The sequence below is a fragment of the Oncorhynchus clarkii genome, chromosome 7, assembly GCF_045791955.1.
Source record: "Oncorhynchus clarkii lewisi isolate Uvic-CL-2024 chromosome 7, UVic_Ocla_1.0, whole genome shotgun sequence".
NCBI lineage: Eukaryota > Metazoa > Chordata > Actinopteri > Salmoniformes > Salmonidae > Oncorhynchus > Oncorhynchus clarkii.
In genome coordinates, this window is record NC_092153.1 from 15,298,848 (window position 1) to 15,311,347 (window position 12,500).

At 53.1% G+C, this 12,500-nt stretch overlaps 1 protein-coding gene across 1 annotated transcript in view; it reads right to left on the reverse strand.

Annotated features, from left to right (window-relative positions):
- Positions 1-12,500, reverse strand: part of LOC139412930 (TRAF2 and NCK-interacting protein kinase-like) — a 60,836-nt gene that overhangs the window by 9,942 nt on the left and 38,394 nt on the right. The window contains exons 12-21 of the mRNA XM_071159818.1: positions 12,343-12,500; positions 12,154-12,270; positions 11,723-11,809; positions 10,988-11,056; positions 10,769-10,900; positions 3,335-3,502; positions 2,818-3,102; positions 2,469-2,562; positions 2,249-2,349; positions 445-513 (exon numbers count right to left, since the gene is read on the reverse strand). The exon at positions 12,343-12,500 is cut by the window's right edge and continues 41 nt beyond it. Coding sequence (XP_071015919.1) covers positions 445-513; positions 2,249-2,349; positions 2,469-2,562; positions 2,818-3,102; positions 3,335-3,502; positions 10,769-10,900; positions 10,988-11,056; positions 11,723-11,809; positions 12,154-12,270; positions 12,343-12,500 — 1,280 coding nt within the window. The remainder of the gene's footprint in view (positions 1-444; positions 514-2,248; positions 2,350-2,468; positions 2,563-2,817; positions 3,103-3,334; positions 3,503-10,768; positions 10,901-10,987; positions 11,057-11,722; positions 11,810-12,153; positions 12,271-12,342) is intronic.

Sequence of the window (12,500 nt, forward strand, 5' to 3'; positions counted from 1 at the left end):
TGAAGGTATACTGTCTGAAAGTGTACACTATGAAGGTATACTGTCTGAAAGTGTACACTATGAAGGTATACTGTCTGAAAGTGTACACTATGAAGGTATACTGTCTGAAAGTGTACACTATGAAGGTATACAGTCTGAAAGTGTACACTATGAAGGTATACAGTCTGAAAGTGTACACTATGAAGGTATACTGTCTGAAAGTGTACACTATGAAGGTATACTGTCTGAAAGTGTACACTATGAAGGTATACTGTCTGAAAGTGTGCACTATGAAGGTATACTGTCTGAAAGTGTGCACTATGAAGGTATACAGTCTGAAAGTGTACACTATGAAGGTATACTGTCTGAAAGTGTACACTATGAAGGTATACAGTCTGAAAGTGTACACTATGAAGGTATACTGTCTGAAAGTGGATATGCTTTGTCAAACATTACCTTTCTCACCTTCACTGGAGGTCTACTGCCCTCCTCTACCCTCAACTCTCTCAGCTCCTTAGCCAGCGCACTTAGGTCCTAAAGAGAGAGAGACAGAGAGAGAGAGAGAGAGAGAGAGAGAGAGAGAGAGACAGAGAGAGAGAGAGAGAGACAGAGAGACAGAGAGAGAGAGAGAGAGAGAGAGAGAGAGAGAGAGAGAGAGAGAGAGAGCGACAGAGAGAGAGAGAGAGAGCGACAGAGAGAGAGAGAGCGAGCGACAGAGAGAGAGAGCGACAGAGAGAGAGAGCGACAGAGAGAGAGAGCGACAGAGAGAGAGAGCGACAGAGCGAGAGCGACAGAGAGAGAGAGAGCGACAGAGAGAGAGAGACAGAGAGAGAGACAGAGAGAGAGACAGAGAGAGCGACACAGAGAGAGCGACACAGAGAGAGCGACACAGAGAGAGCGACACAGAGAGAGCGACACAGAGAGAGCGACACAGAGAGAGAGAGAGCGACAGAGAGAGAGAGAGAGCGACAGAGAGAGCGACAGAGAGAGAGAGAGAGCGACAGAGAGAGAGAGAGAGCGACAGAGAGAGAGAGAGAGCGACAGAGAGAGAGAGAGCGACAGAGAGAGAGAGAGCGACAGAGAGAGAGAGAGAGAGACAGAGAGAGCGCGACAGAGAGAGAGAAAGAGCGACAGAGAGAGAGCGACAGAGAGAGAGCGACAGAGAGAGAGGGAGAGATAAAAAAAGAGAAAGTAAATACAAATTTGAATATTCTCTAACAGTCAAGAGGGTTGGGAGAGTCCAATTAACAGAGACAAAGGGGGAACTGAGAGAAGGACAGAACGAGATCAACTATCAGCATCAATGACTTCACGTCAAATAAACATTTGTGAACTCTGGAGAAAGATGTCCTAGTGAAAGACCAGCTAAAACAAAGATGTTATAAACCAATAAATCAAAAAACAATCTTCTAAAAAAATAAAGGGGGTACATCCATGTCTGCATCCATCTAGCAAACACCCCCATGCTACCAGATGGCCCAGTCCCACAGCCCCATTCCCCCCAACTGGACCAAACCAATTCATACAGACAGGGTGGACCTCCACAAGCTCTTCCTAAACCACACACACACACACACACACACACACACACACACACACACACACACACACACACCCACACACACACACACACACACACACACACACACACCAGTTCCTCCTAAAATAACCAATGTGCACAGAGTAATGAAGAGAAAGATATATTTTTTGTGTGTATTTAACTAGGCAAGTCAGTTAAGAACAAATTATTATCTACAATGACAGTTTACCGGGGAGCAGTGGGTTAATTGCCTTGTTCAGGGGCAGAACGGCAGATTTTTACCTTGTCAGCTCAGGGATTCAATCCAGCAACCTTTCGGTTACTGGCCCAACACTCTAACCACTAGGCTAGATGCTTTCAGCTCCCTGACACTTCAATTCACAAACATACTTCAGAATTCCAAAAGTCTGGTCAGACCTTCAAAGTGATGTTAAGTTGAGCTTACACACATCCCACTAAAACCCTGAATGAATGGGCCATACTGGTTATACACAGAGAGAGAGAGAGAGAGAGAGAGAGAGAGAGAGAGATAAAGGGGAGAAGTCACTAATCTCATCTATGGCTTTCTTATAGCTCTGATAGAAGGGGATGAACAGCAGAAGAGATTGAGGAGGAGAGAAGGAAGGAGAAAGAGGGAGAAAAAGAGAAACATAAGCAGCAGAAGTGGAGAAAGCCTGACTCCCAGAAAGAATCGAGGTGTGTGTTTGCGTGTGAGTGTGTGTCACTCACAGCAGGTCTGCTGGGTCTGCCTGAGTCTCGCCCCTCCTCCGGTCTGATCCTGACCTCCTGAGTGGCTTCTGCTGGGGGGGAGGTCTCCTGGACTGGTGGACCTATCACAGCATAAGGGAGGAGTCAGCATCAACATTCACAAAGCGTATCAATAGACAAACACATGTATTCATCAGTCACATATATATATGTGTGTGTGTGTGTGTGTGTGTGTGTGTACCTCTCTGTGATGAAGGTGAGGATGAGGAGGAGGAGTGAGAGGACCTCTGTAGAGCAGTATCGAGACACAACTCTGAAGCTCTCAGGTCTGGATGACTGAAAGAACACACACACTGTTAATACACACTGTAATTACATATACAGTACACACACACCAGGGTTGGGGTCAATGCCATTTCATTTCAGTAAATGAAGTAAACCTAATTCCAATTCCTCATTGAAAAGCATTGAAGTGAAAAGCAATTTCAGTGCACTTCCTGAATTAACTGGAATTTAAATGGAATTGAGCCCGACCCTGACACACACACACACACACACACACACACACACACACACACACACACACACACACTGTCTCGTATGAGTCCCTGTGCGTTGGGGGAGTTTTTCCTCATCAGTGCTGGGGAGATGGAGGTGGTTCTCTGAGGGACCTTAGGGGGAAGCTCATCGTCCTCCCGGCTAGTGGTACGAGGTGGAGGGGCGGGGTTCGAGTCAGAGGTGGGGTCAGAGTTCTGGCGGGGGGGCATGCCTCCCCCCTCCTCCCCTCTCCTCCCCATCCCTCCTGCCTCTCCCCCTCTGCTCTCCTGCAGAGACTGAGAGCCTGTCATGGTCTTCACTGGAATCAGGTGGGCCATCTAGAGAGAGAGAATGAGATAAAACACTGAATTATGGGAATGTCCGTTCTCATTTTCTAATTCCATCAGACAGACATACTGCTTGTTGACTGTAGTATAGGCTACAGCATAGTAGTATGCAATATCAAATACAATTACAGGTTGTGTGTATATTGTATATTTGTAAATGTCAACACACACAGACACGCACACACAGAGAGACAGACAGACGACAGAAGGGACAGACACACACCTGTGGTTCAACTGGGCGGTGTGTTGGTGGGGTGCGGGCCGGCTGCATCCCTGCAGTGCTGAAGGACTCGGAGCGAGGAGGCAGGGAGGCCTCAGAGACCCGGCTGGAGACGGCCTTATGCTGCAGCGCTGGAGAACTCTGTCTGTTCAGCTTGGACCGCTCCTCCACCTGACACACATCATCATGATTATTAGACTACCTGGACATTACCAACAGGTTAATACGGTGTTGTCTACAGTGTTCTGAGGCAGGTTCATCATTGCATGTTGATCCGAGCAATCAATCATGCAATTAATGGTTAGAATCAACTGGTCCTCCTCTACAAGCTGTAACTGAGAGATGGAGAGAGCGCGGGGATGATAGAGAGAGAGCGAGCGGGGATGATAGAGAGAGAGCGAGCGGGGATGATAGAGAGAGAGCGAGCGGGGATGATAGCGAGAGAGCGAGCGGGGATGATAGAGAGAGCGAGCGGGGATGATAGAGAGAGAGCGAGCGGGGATGATAGAGAGAGAGCGAGCGGGGATGATAGAGAGAGAGCGCGGGGATGATAGCGAGAGAGCGAGCGGGGATGATAGAGAGACAGCGAGCGGGGATGATAGAGAGAGAGCGTGGGGATGATAGAGAGAGAGAGCGCGGGGATGATAGAGAGAGAGCGCGGGGATGATAGAGAGAGAGCGCGGGGATGATAGAGAGAGCGAGCGGGGATGATAGAGAGAGCGAGCGGGGATGATAGGGAGAGAGAGCGGGGATGATAGAGAGAGAGCGAGCGGGGATGATAGAGAGAGAGCGAGCGGGGATGATAGAGAGAGAGCGCGGGGATGATAGAGAGAGAGCGGGGATGATAGAGAGAGCGAGCGGGGATGATAGAGAGAGCGAGCGGGGATGATAGAGAGAGCGAGCGGGGATGATAGAGAGAGCGCGGGGATGATAGAGAGAGAGCGAGCGGGGATGATAGAGAGAGAGCGAGCGGGGATGATAGCGAGAGAGCGAGCGGGGATGATAGAGAGAGCGAGCGGGGATGATAGAGAGAGAGCGAGCGGGGATGATAGAGAGAGAGCGAGCGGGGATGATAGAGAGAGAGCGCGGGGATGATAGCGAGAGAGCGAGCGGGGATGATAGAGAGACAGCGAGCAGGGATGATAGAGAGAGAGCGTGGGGATGATAGAGAGAGAGAGCGCGGGGATGATAGAGAGAGAGCGCGGGGATGATAGAGAGAGAGCGCAGGGATGATAGAGAGAGCGAGCGGGGATGATAGAGAGAGCGAGCGGGGATGATAGGGAGAGAGAGCGGGGATGATAGAGAGAGAGCGAGCGGGGATGATAGAGAGAGAGCGAGCGGGGATGATAGAGAGAGCGAGCGGGGATGAGAGAGAGAGCGAGCGGGGATGATAGAGAGAGCGAGCGGGGATGATAGAGAGAGCGCGGGGATGATAGAGAGAGAGCGAGCGGGGATGATAGAGAGAGAGCGAGCGGGGATGATAGAGAGAGAGCGCGGGGATGATAGAGAGAGAGCGCGGGGATGATAGAGAGAGCGAGCGGGGATGATAGAGAGAGCGAGCGGGGATGATAGAGAGAGAGCGAGCGGGGATGATAGAGAGAGCGAGCGGGGATGATAGAGAGAGCGAGCGGGGATGATAGGGAGAGAGAGCGGGGATGATAGGGAGAGAGTGCGGGGATGATAGGGAGAGAGTGCGGGGATGATAGGGAGAGAGCGGAGTTGGAGGAGAGGAGGAGAGGGGGATAGAGGAGAGGAGGATGGGGGAGAGGAGGAGAGGGGGATGAGGAGTGGGGGAGAGGGGGATGGAGGAGAGGCGGAGAGGGGGATCGAGGAGAGGGGGAGGGAGGAGAGGAGGACGGAGGAGAGGAGGACGGAGGAGAGGAGGATGGAGGAGAGGAGGAGAGTGGGATGGAGGAGAGGCAGAGAGGCGGAGAGGGGGATGGAGGAGAGGAGGAGAGGGAGATGGGGATGGAGGAGAGGGGGATAGAGGAGAGGAGGATGGGGAAGAGGAGGAGAGGGGGATGAGGAGTGGGGGAGAGGGGGATGGAGGAGAGGCGGAGAGGGGGATGGAGGAGAGGAGGACGGAGGAGAGGAGGACGGAGGAGAGGAGGAGAGGGGGATGGAGGAGAGGCAGAGAGGGGGATGAAGGAGAGGGGGACGGTGGAGAGGAGGAGAGGAAGATGGAGATGGAGGAGAGGGGGATAGAGGAGAGGAGGATGGGGGAGAGGAGGAGAGGGAGATGAGGAGTGGGGGAGAGGGGGATGGAGGAGACGCGGAGAGGGGGATGGAGGAGAGGAGGACGGAGGAGAGGAGGAGAGGGCGGGATGGAGTAGAGGAGGACGGAGGAGAGGAGGAGAGGGGGATGGAGGAGAGGCGGAGAGGGGGATGGAGGAGAGGCGGAGAGGGGGATGGAGGAGAGGGGGATGGAGGAGAGGAGGAGAGGGAGATGGAGATGGAGGAGAGGGGGATAGAGGAGAGGATGATAGAGAGAGAGCGAGCGGGGATGATAGAGAGAGAGCGAGCGGGGATGATAGAGAGAGCGAGCGGGGATGATAGAGAGAGCGAGCGGGGATGATAGAGAGAGCGAGCGGGGATGATAGAGAGAGCGCGGGGATGATAGAGAGAGAGCGAGCGGGGATGATAGAGAGAGAGCGAGCGGGGATGATAGAGAGAGAGCGCGGGGATGATAGAGAGAGAGCGCGGGGATGATAGAGAGAGCGAGCGGGGATGATAGAGAGAGCGAGCGGGGATGATAGAGAGAGAGCGAGCGGGGTTGATAGAGAGAGCGAGCGGGGATGATAGAGAGAGCGAGCGGGGATGATAGGGAGAGAGAGCGGGGATGATAGGGAGAGAGTGCGGGGATGATAGGGAGAGAGTGCGGGGATGATAGGGAGAGAGCGGAGTTGGAGAAGAGGAGGAGAGGGGGATAGAGGAGAGGAGGATGGGGGAGAGGAGGAGAGGGGGATGAGGAGTGGGGGAGAGGGGGATGGAGGAGAGGCGGAGAGGGGGATCGAGGAGAGGGGGATGGAGGAGAGGAGGACGGAGGAGAGGAGGACGGAGGAGAGGAGGATGGAGGAGAGGAGGAGAGTGGGATGGAGGAGAGGCAGAGAGGCGGAGAGGGGGATGGAGGAGAGGAGGAGAGGGAGATGGGGATGGAGGAGAGGGGGATAGAGGAGAGGAGGATGGGGGAGAGGAGGAGAGGGGGATGAGGAGTGGGGGAGAGGGGGATGGAGGAGAGGCGGAGAGGGGGATGGAGGAGAGGAGGACGGAGGAGAGGAGGACGGAGGAGAGGAGGACGGAGGAGAGGAGGAGAGGGGGATGGAGGAGAGGCAGAGAGGGGGATGAAGGAGAGGGGGACGGTGGAGAGGAGGAGAGGAAGATGGAGATGGAGGAGAGGGGGATAGAGGAGAGGAGGATGGGGGAGAGGAGGAGAGGGAGATGAGGAGTGGGGGAGAGGGGGATGGAGGAGACGCGGAGAGGGGGATGGAGGAGAGGAGGACGGAGGAGAGGAGGAGAGGGCGGGATGGAGGAGAGGAGGACGGAGGAGAGGAGGAGAGGGGGATGGAGGAGAGGCGGAGAGGGGGATGGAGGAGAGGCGGAGAGGGGGATGGAGGAGAGGGGGATGGAGGAGAGGAGGAGAGGGAGATGGAGATGGAGGAGAGGGGGATAGAGGAGAGGAGGATGGGGGAGAGGAGGAGAGGGGGATGAGGAGTGGGGGAGAGGGGGATGGAGGAGACGCGGAGAGGGGGATGGAGGAGAGGAGGAGAGGGAGATGGGGATGGAGGAGAGGGGGATAGAGGAGAGGAGGATGGAGGAGAGGAGGAGAGGGGGATGGAGGAGAGGGTGAGAGGGGGATGGAGGAGAGGGGGATGGAGGAGAGGAGGAGAGGGGGATGGAGGAAAGGGGGATAGAGGAGAGGAGGATGGAGGAGAGGAGGAGAGGGGGATGGAGGAGACGCGGAGAGGGGGATGGAGGATGGAGGAGAGGGTGAGAGGGGGATGGAGGAAAGGAGGAGAGGGTGAGAGGGGGATGGAGGAAAGGAGGAGAGGGGGATGGAGGAAAGGGGGATGGAGGAGAGGAGGAGGATGGAGGAGAGGGAGATGGAGGAGAGGGGGATGGAGGAGAGGCGTGGAGAGGGGGAGGGGGGAGAGGCAGAGAGGGGGATGGAGGAGAGGCGGAAAGGGGGATGGAGGAGAGGGGGATGGAGGAGAGGTGGAGAGGGGGATGGAGGAGAGGGGGATGGAGGAGAGGAGAATGGAGGAGAGGCGGAGAGGGGGATGGAGGAGAGGAGGATGGAGGAGAGGGTGAGAGGGGGATGAAGGAGAGGAGGAGAGGGGGATGGAGGAAAGGGGGATGGAGGAGAGGAGGGGGATGGAGGAGAGGGGGATGGAGGAGAGGCGGAGAGGGGGAGGGAGGAGAGGCAGAGAGGGGGATGGAGGAGAGGCGGAAAGGGGGATGGAGGAGAGGGGGATGGAGGAGAGGTGGAGAGGGGGATGGAGGAGAGGGGGATGGAGGAGAGGAGAATGGAGGAGAGGCGGAGAGGGGGATGGAGGAGAGGGGGATGGAGGAGAGGCGGAGTTGGAAGGTATCATTCTAGCAGAAAAGATAATCTGAAATGTTGAGAATCCATGTTGGTCTGTGATCCCAGAGAAAATATAGTCCACCACCGATTGGCCAGCACTAAAGAGAGTCCTGATTGGCCTCCACCCAGCACCAAGCTGAGACCTGATTGGCATTCACCCGGCTGAGACCTGATTGGCCAGCACCCATCACCAAGCTGAACTGCAATTGGCTAACTGACCGTAAACAGGATGTGACACGTATGGAGTCCTTGCTGTGACATCATCAACCTCCAGAAGGAGGGGCGGTTGGGGGGGGGGGGGCACCCTGACAGAGAAGGAGTCTGGGGGGGCTGGTTCTTCTAGATATTTGTTTTGATTGGATTGGGGACTTTCGGAGGTAGGTGGGTAAGGATGAACCAACTGAGCTATATGAAGTTGAAACAATGTTGTAGTACAAAATAGTATAAAATATAGAAATGTATAATATTTTGTTTTATCTACAAATATAATAAAGAATATATGTCTGTCAGTCTGTCAGTCTGTCAGTCTGTGTGTGTGTCCGTGTGTGTCTGTGTCTGTCTGTCTATCTATCTGTCTGTCTGTGTGTCTATTTATCTATCTGTCTGTCTGTGTGTCTATTTATCTATCTGTCTGTCTGTGTGTCAATTTATCTATCTGTCTGTCTGTGTGTCAATTTATCTATCTGTCTGTCTGTGTGTCTATTTATCTATCTGTCTGTCTGTGTGTCTATCTATCTATCTATCTATCTATCTATCTATCTATCTATCTATCTATCTATCTATCTATCTATCTATCTATCTGTCTGTCTGTCTGTCTGTCTGTCTGTCTGTGTGTCTATCTATCTGTCTGTCTGTGTGTCTATCTATCTGTCTGTCTGTGTGTCTATCTATCCGTCTATCTATCCGTCTATCTATCCGTCTATCTATCTATCTGCCCACCTGTCTGTCTGTCTGTCTGTCTGTCTGTCTGTCTGTCTGTCTGTCTGTCTGTGTGGCTAGTGGCTAGCAGCTAGTCGTCTGATTGTGAGCTGGGACTGGGAGCCGAAGGGGGAGCCACCGGGAGATGGGTCAGGAGAACACAAAGGGGTGAGGTAGGGGGAGGAGCAGGGTGTGAGATACTGGGAGTGGTAGAATGGAGCTGGAGGGGAATTGAGGGAGAGATGACATGGGGACTCAGGTCGGGAGTGTGAGGGGGAGATTCCGGCTGAGGTTTGGGGTGAGGTTCTAGGTGACCCTCGGGGCGAGAGGCCCATCCAATTTAAGGCTAAAACTAACTGTTTCAGAGGACCTGAGCTCTTACCAGGAGAACGAAGGGGGGAGAAAGAGAGGGAGGACTGAGAGAGGGATGATAGCTTGGATCTAATGGGCATGGCCTGGGCCAGGTGTGATCTGAGCATGTTAGCTGGAGCAGAGGAAGTCAGGTCCAGGTTAGAGGTCGTGACCTCATCATCATCACTGACCTCTGACTTCACTCTGTTCAGAGGGGGAGGTGCCCAGCCGGGGACTTGGAGGAACGGACTCTGCTTGGAGGATTCAGGAGCCAGAAAGTGATTTTGATTGGAGGACAGGAAAGGGCGTAGCCGGCCTGCCGGTGCAGAGGCTGAGAGGTCAGGGGTTAGGGGTCGGGGGTAGAGGTCAGAATTCGTATGACCCCCATAGGATCCCAACAGACTCTCATGGCTGGAAGCCATCCTCAAACCCCCCACACCTCCCTCTCTACCCCTTTCCCTCTCCTCCTCTCTATACCTCCAACAATCCAACTCCCTCTTTTCTAGTTCCTCCATTTCTATATCTAGTTCATCTATTTCTACATCTAGTATACGACAGGGAAACAGAGAGCTGCCTCTAAGATCATGATCAGGAGAGGGGTAGAGGAAAGAAGAATTAGAATGAGAGGAGGAAGAGGAGTCTATTTCTACATCTATGTCATTTACTTCTATGTCTATTCTACGACAGGGGGAGATGGAGCTGCCACTACGGCCACTGACCCATATCTGCCCCTGGTCTTTCACCCCCAGGTTATGTCCCTGGTTGGGGCTGGAGCTGGGTGCCCAGGCTGGCCCATTGAGGGCCTCTTGTTTAGGGGCTTGGGGATTAGAGATGGGGCTCTCTTTTGGGGCTTGGTTGGGTTTGGGGTTAGGGCTGGGGCCTCGGTTAAAGCCAGCCTGTTGCCCCTTCCCATTATGCTTTAGCCCCTGGTTGGGGTTGTGTTGTGGCCCTGGGTGTTTAGGTCTGGGACTGCGTCCTCGGTCTTGCTGACCAGCCTTCTGAACGGCTTCGCTTGGCCCTTTTGGCCTCCGGTTGTTGTGTGGTACCCCCTGGTGGTTGGCTCCGGTATTGCGTCCTCTTTCTTTCTGTCTGACCACCCTCTGACCGGCTTTCTGAGCTCTCATCTCTCTAACCTGCTGGCTGATCTTCTGTTTCAGAACAGGATCTACTAGTTCCCTGGTCTCCAGGGAGATACGGATGTGAGGGGGAGGGGTGGGGTCGGAGGGGGCTCGGCGAGGGAGGTTGGCGTGGGAGGGAATGGGGGATGAAGGTTGGTTGAAGGAGTGGCTTTGTCTGAGGAAAGGGCGGGGTGAGATGCTCTGGGGGTGTGGCTGCTGCTTCAAGACCTGTAGACAAGGTGGGGCAGAAGTTAAACAAGCACACACACACACACACACACACACACACACACACACTCACACACACACACACGAGAACTGTAACAGAAGAACACAATATCTTGTACCGATCCACGCTGTATGCACCACTACACAGACAATGTTGTAGTTAGACTGAGACTGTACTCATGATCTTCAGTTATGAATGTTGTCCAGAGACCAGAGTCTCTCCAGAGTCTGTGTGTGTACCTCTTTAGCCCATGCAGGTTTGTCAGTAGGACTAGCTGAGTCTTTATAGTGATACAGAGGTTTCTTCTCGCCTGGTCGGCCATCTTGGTTTTGTTGTTGTTGCTGCTGTTGTAGAGACACCAGGTAGGCTCTCTACAAAACAAATAGGCAACAGTTGACCATCTCTTCAATTATTCAACACCATTGTTATATGACATCATCATAAGAGCCAAGTGTTACCTCCTGTTGTAACTGTCTCTGTAGTCTCTCGGCTTGATGTTGTTCCTCAATCTGCTTACGCTTATACTCCTATGGACACACACACACACACACACACACACACACACACACACACACATGGAAGGATGTTATTATCCGATCTTAACCAAATCACTATCATGACAGCACAGAGCCAAGCAACAGAGACACATGACACACATGACCAATAGCATCACTCCACACAGGACAGGTTGACCAATAGGATCCATACAGGACAGGGCTCACAGGGACGCTGCACACCGGCTCGGTGTTACTTTTTATGACATTTTTTTACTTTAGTTTATTTAGTAAATATTTTCTTAAATCTATTTCTGGAACTGCATCGTTGGTTTTAAGGGCTTGAAAGTAAGCTTTTCACGGTAAGGTCTACCTACACCTGTCGTATTCGGCGCATGTGACAAATAAAATGTGATGTGATTTGATGGGGCTGGGGAGGGGGGTTCCTTGCAGGGTAAGGACTTGCAGAGAGGAACGAGGAACAACAAACACTGGACACAGGGACAAAGTACAGGTCTACATCCCAGGCTCTGTAGCTGTAGTTTCACAGGGTTGAGGGGTCAGACTTCAGAGGAGGGGGGTAGGTAGATGTATACATGCAAGGTATACAATGGTCATGCTCCTGTAGAAGTTATTGAGGGGTCAGGGGTGAGAGGTCAGGGGTATATATACATAGACATGCAGGGGTAACAGTGTTACCAGCAGTAGAGCCTGCTCCTGTAGAAGCTGTTGCTGTAGGATCTCTAACTGTCTCTGTTCCTCCTCCAGCTGTCTACGGATATACTCCTATCACAACGCAGCATGGAGGGAAGGAGAGAACAGGAAACAGAAAGAGAGAGTCAGACAGAGATGTACTCCTAATGCAGCGTGGAGGGAAGGAGAGAACAGGAAACAGAAAGAGAGAGTCAGACAGAGATGTACTCCTAATGCAGCGTGGAGGGAAGGAGAGAACAGGAAACAGAGAGAACAAGAGACAGATATACTCGAATCACAACGCAGCATGGAGGAAGGAGAGAACAGGAAACAGAAAGAGAGAGTCAGACAGAGATGTACTCCTAATGCAGCCTGGAGGGAAGGAGAGAACAGGAAACAGAGAGAACAAGAGGACTTCAGGAAGTCAAAGTGTGTACCTGTTCTCTCTCCGCGTGCCTCCTCTCCTCATCTCTCCGTAGTTGTTCCATCTCCTCATAGCGCCTCCTCTGTTCTCTCTCCTGCTGCTTCCTCAACTCACGCTCCCTGCACTGTTGCTGTTGGACAGAAAAAGAGAGGTAAACATGTGTGTGTGTGCGTGGGTGTGTGTGTGTGTGAGTGTGTCCTACCTCCTCCAGTCTCCTCCTCTGTTCTTTCTGCTCCTCTATGCGTTTCTGTCGTTCGGCCAGTAGGAGGCGCTTGTGTTCCTCGTTCTGCTGTTGTTCCAACTGCTGGCGCCTCAGAGCCTCAGAGCGTTCCTTATTGGCCAGCTGCAGACGCAGGAAGT